The sequence below is a fragment of the Episyrphus balteatus genome, chromosome 1 (assembly GCF_945859705.1).
Source record: "Episyrphus balteatus chromosome 1, idEpiBalt1.1, whole genome shotgun sequence".
Classification (NCBI taxonomy): Eukaryota; Metazoa; Arthropoda; class Insecta; order Diptera; family Syrphidae; genus Episyrphus; species Episyrphus balteatus.
The window spans coordinates 27145475-27158829 of NC_079134.1; the positions used below are offsets into that span (position 1 = coordinate 27145475).

Here is a 13355-nt window from a genome sequence, read left to right on the forward strand (position 1 = left end):
TGTGATCAATTTACAAAAACTATCAAAATAAACATTTTTACTGCTATTTAAAGCAAAATACCCGAAATAAATCTGCAAATTCCAGAAGATAAAACAAAGCACCACTTATTTGCAGTTGTAAATGACGTTCTTCCGATCAATATTTTATGAGCAAAATCAGATTCTCTTAAGTATAAATAAACATTTTATACAATTTAGATAAGCCAAAGAAATTTTTTTCCAAAAAGAAGTTACAAAATTTGAAAAAAAAAGTTGAAAGAAATTAAGATATTTTATTTTATTTTTACAAAATCGCGAAAAAAATTGATCCATGGACAAAACCAGTACGATCTTTAAAATAAAAGGTTAGATAGTAAGTCTAAATTGTATAAATGCCTCACCACCACGCACCGTACCAATCCACCAACACTACGAACCCTGCAAAAAAATTCAAAAACGTCATAGATCATACAATACAAATTTTGCTGAAAAACTGTCAAAACTTGTCAGTTTTACTATGCAGCATTGCCTTATTCGTCAACCTACACACAAACAAACAAGATTTTAACAAAAACTACTTTCGTTCTTTGCTTCTAACCTTAAAACAGACTACTGAATTTTTGACACCAATATCACAGATTTAAGATTGATGGTTTTTAAAAAGAAATAAACGAATGTTATGACTTTTTTCGAAATCATCATGCATTTCGTTATCTCCCATTTATTTTCTATATAATAGTCTTCAGACATTGTTAAGTAGCAGACTTCGACTCCTTACAAGATTAAACCTTTAAAAGCCTTGAAAACTATAAAATGGTTTTTAAAAATAAAAGCTTGGTTTGCAAGTATCTGAGAAAATTATTTTTTTAACATTAAGCTTTAGAATACCTTGAAAACCAGAGTAAAAAAATACTGAATTATAATAACAAAAACTTAAAAACAAACACTGTAGACCACTGAATACTCCCAGAAAAGGCCCAATACTTACAATATTGGTATTTTAAGTGGCCCTTAATAAAAATTAAATGACCTTTAATAAATTTAAAACTTTAAAAATCTGACTTTATTGCAATTTAAAAGACCAATTAAATGCAAAAGAGGGTTTTAGACTTTATTCATTAAATTATTTTCATGGCTGCTTAAATTTGTTTTATTTATTTACAAGTGAAAGAAACATTTTTTCCTATTTTTACATTTCTTTTCAGAAACGTCTTTCCCGACAATCTATTTCAAGCTGCTTTCCAACAAGCTCACACCGTCTATGTCCCAAAACCATCAATTCATCAAAGCTTCAATGAAACCCTTAATGAGACCTCCACCGATCTGGCCGACGAAAATGCAAACGATCAATCAATCGCTAGCAATGGTGAAGTAGAACTCATTCGAGTTGTACAATATCGTACTGGCACCAATACCCTGGGCATTGTTTTCTTCTGTTTGGTTTTTGGAACATTGCTCGGTACAATTGGCAGCAAAGGCCAAGTTGTGATAGATTTCTTTTCGGCTGTTTTTGAGGTTGTGATGAAGATGGTCACCTGTGTGATGTGGCTAACGCCAATTGGCATCAGTTCGGTGATAGCTGGGAAAATTCTCGGAGTGAGCGATTTAAATTTGGTGATGGCACAATTAATGTGGTTTATAATAACGGTGGCAGTTGGTGTCTTCCTTTATCAATTTATCATAATGCAATTAATTTATTTTGTATTTTTGCGTCGGAATCCATTCAAGTTCTATTGTGGACTCATTCAAGCGATGCTAACCGCATTTGCAACAGCTTCAACGTAAGTTTAAAAAAAAAATCGATATATTTCATTTTCTTTATCTTTACCCTTTTTTATATTTCTTTTATTTAAATGGAACTTTATATACAAAACAGTGCTGCAGCGTTACCAATTACATTCCGTTGTATGAATGACAAATTGCATGTAGATCAAAGGATAACTCGGTTCGTCCTTCCAATTGGATGTAACATCAACATGGATGGCACAGCACTGTTCATATCCATTGCCTCGATATTTATAGCTCAAATGAGTGGAATGACTTTGGGCTTTGGGGAATTGGTTACGGTTCTTTTGACTTCGACTGCTGCTTCAATGAGCTCGGCCAGTGTTCCAAGTGCTGCATTGGTTCTGTTGTTGGTTGTATTATCGGCTATCGATGCTCCTGTTCAAGATGTCACTTTGCTGTTTGCTGTCGATTGGTTTGTGTGAGTATAAAACTTTATAATGTAGATGAGCCTTTATTAGTTATGTTTAAAATAAATAGTTAAAAATAGATAGAAGCTTGAAGAAGTGTTTTGTAGGGTTTGACAAACTATTAACACACTTTGGAGCCAGAATTCAAGGCCTTTTATCATTTTTTGAATGGAACTTGTGTTTACTAACTCACTCCCTTAGATTTGATAGTTTCTAATCTTGGTAAATAGGATTTTTAAAATTTCAATAATAGGGGTAAAACGAAATCGTTTTACTATTTTCTAAACGCGGCTTTGTAGAAAGTTGAATTTTTTTAATTGGTAGATAAATTTATCGTTAGGCTGACAAAGGTAAGGTCTCCGCGTTTTGAAATATGAATTTTGGAAAAACCCCTATTTTTTGGGTATTTTTTTTATTTTTAGCAATTTTTTGGAATTTTCAATTTGACCCTAGTTTTTTAGCTGTTTTCAACTGGTTTTTAATTATAATCTTTTTTCATTAACTTTTTACTGTAGATGGATAGATAGATAATAGGCAGGAATATATTTACACAAAATTTCAATCAATAATGGTAAAATAGTGTTTTTTTTTTTAAACGTTATATCTTTTGATCTAGGGCAGATAACAATTTTATTTTATTTTACTTAGCATGCTGATAATATTACTTTTCATTTGAAATACCACATATAACGGTAAATTCACTACAAGCTACACAATCTTAAACTAAAAAACTTTAAAAATACCACAAAACACCTGTGAAGATCTGTTACCGATGACCAGCCACCAGTGTAGATTAGTACCGTAATCTAAGTTTGAAATTTCGACATGTTTAGCTTTAAAAAATGCTTACTTTTTTTTAGGCATCGTACAGATATGATTAAAGCATCATACAAAAGCTGAAAGAATAAGCTTTCAGATGATATAAAATTTGTTAGAAGTTTACATGTAAAAAATGGATTTTTGGATGATGCAAGAAAAAAAATTTTGATTTTTTCACTTTTCTTCGTAAAAAATCATTGTTTTTAATAAATTATTTTTATACCTTTTGCATATTGTACAAATTTAAGTATGGTTTTATTCTTAAGAATAAATATTTAGCTCTTTAATGGTATAATTTTTTTGTAAATTTTTCATATAAAAAAAAATTGGTATAATGAGTAATTTTTAGCTTTTTCTTGTAAATTATGATTAGATTCAAAAAGTTATTCCGTTTTTACTTGAACTATTACGTAAAATTATCGTCCGTAAACCGACTTTACAGACAAGGACTTTTTTAAAGAAGCTTTTGAGACAAAAGGACAAATTGTCGATGAAGAATCAAGCCCACTCTACGAAGTTAAAACAAGTTTACTTTAAGGTTTTTTTTTAACCCTTCAAGTTTTGTCAAATTAACGAAAAAAAAAAATTATTTATTGTCAAATTATTAAGACAAAAAAATCAATATTTTTAAAATATTTAGAATTTAACGTAGTTTAATATGTTTTCCAACAAAATTCCTTGTCGAGCTTCGGAAAATCCAAACACTTGGACAGATTTCCTTGGAAATTCTTTCGTATTGAAAAAATGTCACTCTCAATGGTTTCTTATGACTTGTTCTACCAAATCCTTTGTTTGTCTCACAACGATATTTTTATTGGTAAGAAAAATGTTTAATCAACAATTATTTTCACAGAAGGGAAACTTTTCTTTTGAAGATTTCAGATTTTCGTGAAGTACTTTCGCTTTGTCGAATTCCGCCAACAACTCCCAAAAATCAAACCAATCAACATTTTACTTGTGATGAATATAATTTTCATGGAATTAAATTTAATTTTCATGATATAAGTTTAATTATGAAATCGTTTTCGATGTTTTCGAATTTTGAATTACTTTGGAATGTAATTTCGGTGGGTTTTCTTTTTTAATGATGAGGAAGAAAAAAAGAGTACAATTGTTTTATTTGAAGGAAAATCATGATGCTCTTTTGAATTCAATTGGATGGAATGTCAATTTGTTATTTGTACGAATATTACTTTCATTAATTGGATATTTATTTGGAATTGTGAAAGGAAATTATTGGGATATGATTCAAGAGGGTTTAATGTATGTTTTGGTTATAATTCATTTCTTACAATTGACATGTATAACAGAAAATTTTTATAAAAGATGTTTGTACTTTATTTGATATGATTGAATATTTTATAAATTTTCAAAAAAAAGTTATAATATGTTATTTTTAGAAAAACCAAGCGACTGTGTTTAATTTTAAAGACTATCTACAGGAAATACATATATTGAATTATTTCGCTTGCGTTTCAAATGACCGTATCTTTGTAAAAAATTGTATTCCAGACGTTTTAAGATCTTAAGACGAAAAATGTATGTGCACTAAGAAAAATTTAAAATTGTGTTGTTTTTTTTTATTATTTTTTTTCTTTTTAATTAGAAAACATCTTTTTTCACTTTCAACTTTCATATAGAAACAATAATTTCAATTTTCTTATTTTTAAAACCTCAATTTGACTCATTATGCAAACAAATTCAAAGAAATTGCAAATAAAGTGGTCCAAAAAATATTTTTTTTTCGATTTTTTGATCTGTTTAAATCTTTCCGATATATCTTTTTTACTGCCTGAGATATCTTCAGTTGTTTGGCATATTACATCTATCATATAAATTTTAACGTCATTATCTCTTTTATGATATATGAAGCTGAACCCACTTACTTCATTTTTAGATACCTCGGGCAGTAAAAAAGATATCGGAAAGATTTAAATAGATCTTGAAAGAAGAAAAACAGTTACTTAATATGTTCAAACAATTTTCTTTATATAACATAATGAGGTCCGAAGTAGTTGAAAAAAAAAACGTTTTTTGCATTTTCTAAAGGTAATATGTACCTATCTCAAAAACGGAAGCTAATTAATGTTTTATGACTTCGGATTCAGCACACCGAAAACCTTCAAAAAAGAATGTTTTTGTTTCGGCAGTAAAATCTTGTTAACCAGTTTCTGAATAAGTACAACGACAGCAATTTTCAACAATTTTTAACTTAAAAAAAAAATACAATTTTTCAATATCGAGCGGCACCCCCTTCTATGTAAGAGAGGAGGCTGAAAATTCAAAAGGATGATACCAATAGGATGTGAAACCAAAGTAGGAGGTCGCCCGACAACTTTTTGAAAATTTTATTTTTCCCATACAAGCATTGGCGACCTTAATCCATGTACGTACATATACCTATAATTATTTTAAGTCTATCGTTTATTTTATAAGATTTTTTTCGATTTTCTACATGAATTTGAAAAATAAATAAATATTTTTTTTTATTTTCAAATTAACCTTTTTTAGTACAGGTAAAATAGTACATAAAATCAAGAAATAAAAAAAAAAATTGTTCCACTCATGAAACTTGGCAAAAAGTTTGCTTTTGGGATAAGAACCAAGTACAAAAAAAAAATTCATGTGTGCAATTCACACGTGGTAGAAGTGAAACCTTAAAAAATCATTTTTCTTGAAAAAAAAAAAAAAAATAGATAAAATCTACCTATTTTTATTCTATCACCTTCAAATCCATGTTTTTTATATGACAACCTATATAAATTTTATATCATCTGAAAGCTTTTTGTCTAAGCTCAAAATATATATATCGATCAGGTCTATGAGACATCTACAAAAAGAGCTAGAATTTTTTGAACTCGATCAATTTCCATCAAGAAAAGCGAAAAAACACTTATTTTTATCTTCTCACGCTATTAAATCCATTTTCTTCCCCTAACAACCTATAACAACCTACACCGTCTGAAAGCTTATTGTCTTAGCTCAAAATATATATATCGATCAAGTCTATGAGACATCTACAAAAAGAGCTAGAATTTTTTAAACTCGATGAAATTTCATAAAAAAAGCAAAAAAACATTTACATTACGCTCTCATGCTATTAATTCAATTTTTTTGTTTAACAACCTATAAAAAAGTTTATACCACGTGAAAGCTTATTGTTTCACCTTGTATAATGATGCATAAATCTTATTTCAAAGATGTCTACAAGAGAAGTTAGAATTTTTTAAAGTCAACCATGTCGAATTTCCAGACTGAGATTACGGTACTTCCTACACTGGTAGCTGGTCATCGCCAACAGATCTCCACAGGTGTTTTGAGGTATTTTTCAATTTTTTCAATTTAAGATCGTGTAACTTGTAGAGCACGTACCGTTATGTGTGATATATCAAATAAAAGGTTATGTTATCAGCATGCGTATTAAAGTTAAATCAAATTTGTATGTGCACTTGATCAAAAGATATAACGTGTGTTGGAAAAGAACATCTTTCTACCGTTATCTCCGAATTTTGAATATGAAATTAATTGAAATTTTGTACAATTATAATTTATTTAATTACCTATCTGCAGTACAAATTTCATTCATCTATCTATTAAAACAAAAAAGTTATAACAAGTTGAAGTCGTGTCGCGTTTTCGTTTCATCTTGTTTCAAATCACTACGATACTAAAGAAGTTTTCACTTCAAAAAGTCTATAAAAAAAAGTTGGGTGGAAGGGTGTTTTTTCGCGGACAAGAGGGAGGGGCTGAAGGTCAAAAATATACTGAAAAAAATTGTTGGTCGAATATCATCATATGACACATGTTTTCAAGGTATTTTTTAATAATTAATAAAGTCAATAGGATTTCTCTAAGAAAAGTTATTGCCGATTAAAAACAAGGGTGCTTGTTTTTTGACTTCAACAAGTAAAATATAACTGAAACCCATGTGAAAAACACGCTACACTAATAAAATTCGGGGTGAAGGTTTTAGATAAAGCAGGGACAAAGGATTCATAAAGTTCTTAAAATTATTTTTGGTGAAAGGGTGTTTTTTTGATAGGATAAGTTGTGTGTGAGGAAGGTATCATAACAGCTGACTTAAATTTTATTAATTTTTAAAACTTGGTGTAAATGTTTTGGTTGGTATAAGAATTAAGAATCTAAAAAGTGTACAAAATTATCTTTAGTGAAAGGGTGTTTTTTTTTAAGAAATGATGAAATTCGGAATTAGTACCACAAAAACTGGGAAAAAATTGTTACACCAATGAAATTTGGTAAAAATGTTTCATTTATAACAGAAACCAAGAACCCAAAGAGTCTATACAAATATTTTAGGTTAAAGGGTGTTTTTTTGGGAAATAGGGAAAAACCCGCGATAAGTCCGATAAAATCTATGGTATAAATGGTACCCTTACGAAATTCATTAAATATGTTCTCTTTCCAATGGAAATCACGAATAATGTAAGTCTATACATTTTTTTTATGTGAAAGGGTGTTTTTTTTAGAAGTAAGAAAATATGGGTATATTTGAAAAAGTGTGTAATACTAGATTAATATTGGTGGTACCCTATTGAAATTTAGCAATTATGTTACTTTTAAGATAAGAAACAAGAATCTAAAGTTTCTATAAAAATATCATGGTTGCCAGGGTGTTTTTTTGAGTGAAAACAAAAATGATGGGTCACCCTAATGAAATTTGGTGAAAACATTGATTTTGGGATAGAAAGCAAGAATAAAGAGTTTTCATAAAAAAAAAATTTGGTGAAAGGGTGTTTTTTTTTTTCGAAGAGAGAGTAAAATCTGTAATTGGTCCCAAAAATGCCTATTTTACCTGTACTATTTTTGAAAATTCGTCTTTTAAATGCTGTGGTTAGTAAAAATATTCATTTATTCATTAGGATTGAGCAGTGCACATACATTTTAAAATTTGTTCGTCTTATTATCTTGAAACCAGAAAGTTTTAGGTTAAAATTATTTTACGACAGATTAATTGACTTTCCGACGATTTTTTAACAAAGATCTAATAATTTGGAACTTTATTCGAGAACCTTAGTTTTTTTTAGCAAAATATTTATATCAATCTTCTTGAGTGTAGATAAGATCAAACAAATATTCGTTACCTACTTTGGAATGTAGGAATCATAAAGATTTATTAGTTCAAATAATTGGTCAAAATATCATTAATTCAATAAATATTTGTTTCGTTAAACCAACAATTGGTGGTAGTTTTGGGTGAAATTCAACATTTAATTTTTTTCTCAATCTTATTTTCATAAAAAAATATATTAGATTTGAAAACAAATATTGTTTAAATAAATAATTATTTAATAAAAATATGTTGAAAAAAAAAACCGTATTTTTGAAACTTTTGAGTTTATTCGTTACTACATGTTTTATACATCGTAATAACTTTAAAATAAAAAATGCAAACAAATTTAAAACAAAAAATCATTACTGGTATTGACTTCAAAATTAATTCAAGAAATGTTTCCGTTTTTTGAAGCAATTAAGCTTTTCTACACCATCTCAAAGTAAAAGATTCAACCAAAGAATTCTGTGTTGAAATTTTCAAAACTCAAACATTTTAAATCCATTTTTTTTTTTATGGAATATTAAGAAATTTTTTCATTAAAACAAGATTTACCGCTAATTTTTTACGACCTGAAAATAAGCAACTTGTAGAGATGTAGACTTGCCCCGTTATTTTTCTGAACGCCTCAAATAAAAACAAAAACTCAATATATTAGTTGTAATCATTATGTTTATAAAAATATTTTTGAGATATGGAAAAAAATTGTCGTTCATTTAATTTTTTGAAATTTATTTTTTCAGGACTATATTTCTTGTTTTCTATTTTAGCCTGCTGTTTTTAAAAATCATATTATTTTCATAATAATTACAGAGATCGTATGCGAACTACCAACAATATGCTTGGAGATTGTTATGCTGCTGCTGTTGTTGAAGAACTCTCTAAAAAAGAATTGATGGCTCTAGATGCAGCTGTTCTCTACCAGGTAAGTTACCTGGGTTAAAAAATATATAAAATACATACCAAGCTAGCATAGAAAAAAAAAACAATTCTATTTTTTATTTATTTTAATTCATATTATGCTACCAAATGTTTCGATTTTTATTTATTTTCTTCAACAGGAGTTACCAGTTACCAATGGACACATTATTTTGGATGGGCAAACCGATTTAGATAGGAAATGTTCGTTACCTGATTCTGTTATTGTCGACATGAATAATGTTATGAATTCTGTTAATTTACATAATGGTCTTACTAATAATAAAAGGGTTTAGATGTTTTAAGAAAAAGATCCAAACAAAAATTTAAGAAAAAAACAAAAAACTTAACCACTTTATCACTATCCCGAATTTCTTTTTTTAGAGCTAAAACTAACCACACTTTTTTTTATATAATTTTAAAAGTACTTTTCATCTTAACCTATACTATTAGTACTCTAGAAATCCATTTATTATTTGTATCAGTATTTATGCCATAACAACAACAAAAACAAACAAAACAAATTAAAATAAAATAAAATTATACAGGGTGTCCCAAAAGTAATGGATCAAACAAAATATGCTGATAGGCCAACTTTAGGGCTCTCAGAATTTGGTAACTTGTTCATCCCAAATCCTTACGGTTTTCGATTCAATGCAGTTTTTGTGAAATTTCGAAAAATCCCGACTTTGCAACAGTATTTTGCTTCCTCCGCTCATAATTGATTTTTGTTTTTTACAATTCTTTCACTAAAACATTGCATAATAATACGAAATAATTAATTAATCAAAATATTTTTCATTTCATACGCCATTTTGCTGCAAATTAATTAACAGTTCCATGTTTTATAAAAACTCAATTTCTTTCTTTTATTTCATAGCAACACCCTGAAAAAAATTTGTATGGTGTGGCACTGGTTCATTATTTTGAAAACTTGCCGTGTTATTGCACTTTTCAAAAATGTATAAAAGTTTCCAAAGTTGTAGTTAGAACTGAAGATATTACAATTTAAAAGCAACAAAACAGGGCTTTTCAGAGAAAAATAACAAAGAAAAATAAACACATTTTCTCGACTGTTGTTTGTTTATTTCCTTTTGAACAAAAGTCTCGATTTTTGTTTGTTATTTTGCTCTGAAAACGTCTGTTTTTTTGCATTCAAATTGTAATATCTTTTGTTCTAATTTCAACTTTGGAAATTATTATACATTTTTGAAAAGTGCAATAACACGACAAGTTTTCAAAATAATGAACCAGTGCCACACCATACAAATTTTTTTCAGGGTGTTGCTATGAAATAAAAGAAAGAAATTGAGTTTTTATAAAACATGGAACTGTTAATTAATTTGCAGCAAAATGGCGTATGAAATGAAAAATATTTTGATTAATTAATTATTTCGTATTATTAGGCAATGTTTTAGTGAAAGAATTGTAAAAAACAAAAATCAATTATGAGCGGAGGAAGCAAAATACTGTTGCAAAGTCGGGATTTTTCGAAATTTCACAAAAACTGCATTAAATCGAAAACCGTAAGGATTTGGGATGAACAAGTTACCAAATTCTTAGAGCCCTTAAGTTGGCCTATCAGCATATTTCGTTTGATCCATTACTTTTGGGACACCCTGTATATCAATGAATAGAGTAGAAAGACATAAACAAAAAACAAAAAAAAATATAAATGTACTATCTTTAAAGAGAAAAAAAAAAGGAAAAACAAAAAAACACAAGCCAGTAAAAAATAGTGAACTTTAGAAACATATAAAACTTACATGAGATGCATGTCAATTTTTCACAATTTATCACACACATCAAAATTTAGTGTTTTTTGTCCCCTTTCTTTTCTTTTTCGCAAATATTGTTCACTTAAAAAAAAAATTGAATGTTAGAATGAAACAAACAAATAAAAAAAAAAGAAACATGAACAAATATTAAATTAAAATAGAAAACCACATGTGATTATACTTTAGAAGATAATAAAACTTTACATTATAATTATATTGTATAAATAAATTATATTTTTTAATTTATTGAAATTTTTTATTTAAAAAAAAAAAATATTTATTTCAATAAAATATTATTTTCTTATAATTTATTTACAATTTATTATTTAAAAGATAATTTTGTTTTTAATTTTGCTTAATTTTTTGATTAATTAATATATATTTTTTTAATCTTTTCTGTTATATGGTAGAAATTTAAATTTAAGTTTACAAAAAAAAAAAAAATATGAAGAACAAAGTATGAACCAAAAGTATTTTTATATGTAAAAAGCAATGATAAAATCGTATGTGATGTTAAAACTGATTTTTTTTTACCAAAATAAACTGAGAAAAAAAAACAATGGAAATCAAACTACATTATATATTAAAAAAAAAAAATAATAATAATAAAAAAAATACAAACGAAAATGAAAAATTTTATATATATTATCCAAAACAAACAACAAAATGCCTTTTTATTGTGTGTTTAAACAAAAAAATAATAATAACAAGTTTTGGTTTCTTTTTAAGTGAAATGATCATTTTTTCCATTGAATTGAAAAAAAAATATCAGAAAATTAAATAAAAGCCTGACATAATTAGTAAATCTCACATTGATACGATTATAAATCGACAAAAATAAAAAAAAAGAAGTTTTTTGAATTTGAGTTGAAAAAATTTCTATGGCTAAAGGTAAGTATATATATTTTTTGTTTATAATAACTATATACTCGTTAATTTAAAATAAAAGTATACACTTTAAAATTATCTGGGTTCACTTGAATTTTTTTTAAAGTGCCAAAATAGCTTTAAAAACTCAGCCTATAATCATTGCAGGAAACGTATACATTAAGCATTTATATCTATTAAGTTAGATCAAATGAATATTGTGAGATATATGTATAAGTGCTCCCACTAGCAGACACACTCAAAATTCAACACTATTTTTATAATTTTACTTTGATTCGAAGTTCAAGCCCATCAATTAAATTATTAGGGTATATTAGGAACTTTTTAATGTTTTTATACAGTAACATTTTAATTTTTTTATAATATTGGGGATCATGTTGGCTTGTATGTAAAATTCTGTCTTATTCGTTCTCAGTGTTGGAAAAATTACAATTAAATGTTGTCCATAATTCATCGACCGAAGGACTCATTCAAAAAATTGTAAAAATAATATTATTTATTTAAAACTAATGTTACGAATACGTCATAGTAACACTCTTTGCAAAATTATTTTTATTTATAAAAGCCTACGTTATAATATCCATTTTTATAAAGTACTGCATACTTAAAGGTCCAAAGTGTTTCACTATGGCGTATACGCAACTTTTGTTTCGAATGAAAAAAAAATCAAAATTGACATTTTCTTTGATTAGATTAGACTTAGATTAGTCTATGTCCACACTAAAATATGAGCCCTCAAATAGTTAAAAATTAATTCAGAATTCAACTTATCCCAAATTTGGGTAATTTTGGGTCCTACGGCACCGGCGAAGGTTCCACAAAAAATGTGCACTAAATTACATGTGGAAGATAAATTTAACCTTCAACAGTTCTAAGCCAATAATTCTTGTACAATATCATCAGAAAAATTATCAGTTTAATAAGTTTTGAAAAAAATTTTTTTTTTTAATTAAAATGTTTTCACTTGCAATAATTATTTAGTTTGGAAAAAATATGTGACGATTTTTCAATATTCCTCAAAAAAAAAAAAAAAAAGTTTGTTGGTTTGACAATATTTTATTATTTAAAAATACTCATTTTTACACTTATTTACAGTAAACACCACAGATTTCTGAATTAAAAAGTTTTCAACAAAAATTTTACTATATACACTGAACCAAATCCTTACGTAAATACAACAAAAAAAATTCGTTGAGCCAACGAAAATTTAATTAATTTTCAGCCGGTGAAAAATTTAATTGGCTCAACGAAATGGCCTTCATACGTTAATGAAGAACTTCATCAACTAACGAAAACTTTCGTATTTTAATGAAATTTTTCATAAAAATTTTTGATCCCGAATTAATGAATTTTTACATCACTTTACGAAAGTTTTTCATCAATTAACGTAAAATTTAATTAAACACGGTGATATTTTTCGTTAGTCAATGTATTTTTTGATTAATTTATGCAAAGAACTTTCGTAAGCTAACGAATTTTTTTCGTAAATTTTATGAATATTTTAATTAAATTACGAAAAAATATTCGTTAGCTAACGAAACTTTTCATTGAAGTTATGAATATTTTCATAAATCAACGTAATTTTTTTATCAGCTTAGGAAACTGTTCGTTGTTTTAACTATTCTTTTCGAAGATTATTACTTACTTTATTTTCGTAAATCTACGAATTTTTTCGTCCATTTTTCTTCCCTAAATTTTGGAATAAAA

The 13355-nt window shown here is 27.2% G+C and overlaps 1 protein-coding gene and 1 long non-coding RNA gene across 3 annotated transcripts in view; both read left to right on the forward strand.

Moving 5' to 3' along the window:
• The window catches only part of LOC129907596 (excitatory amino acid transporter), a 69304-nt gene extending 60011 nt beyond the window's left edge, over positions 1-9293 (forward strand). For both annotated transcript variants that reach the window (XM_055983876.1, XM_055983875.1), the window contains 4 exons: positions 1185-1760; positions 1856-2185; positions 8878-8989; positions 9126-9293. In XM_055983876.1, coding sequence (XP_055839851.1) covers positions 1185-1760; positions 1856-2185; positions 8878-8989; positions 9126-9278 — 1171 coding nt within the window. In that variant the 3' untranslated portion in view covers positions 9279-9293. The remainder of the gene's footprint in view (positions 1-1184; positions 1761-1855; positions 2186-8877; positions 8990-9125) is intronic.
• On the forward strand, positions 3616-4335 carry LOC129907597 (uncharacterized). The gene is made up of 3 exons (XR_008771091.1): positions 3616-3810; positions 3869-4060; positions 4120-4335. It is a non-coding gene; the product is annotated as an uncharacterized LOC129907597 (long non-coding RNA).
• Positions 9294-13355: the final 4062 nt, after the last annotated feature.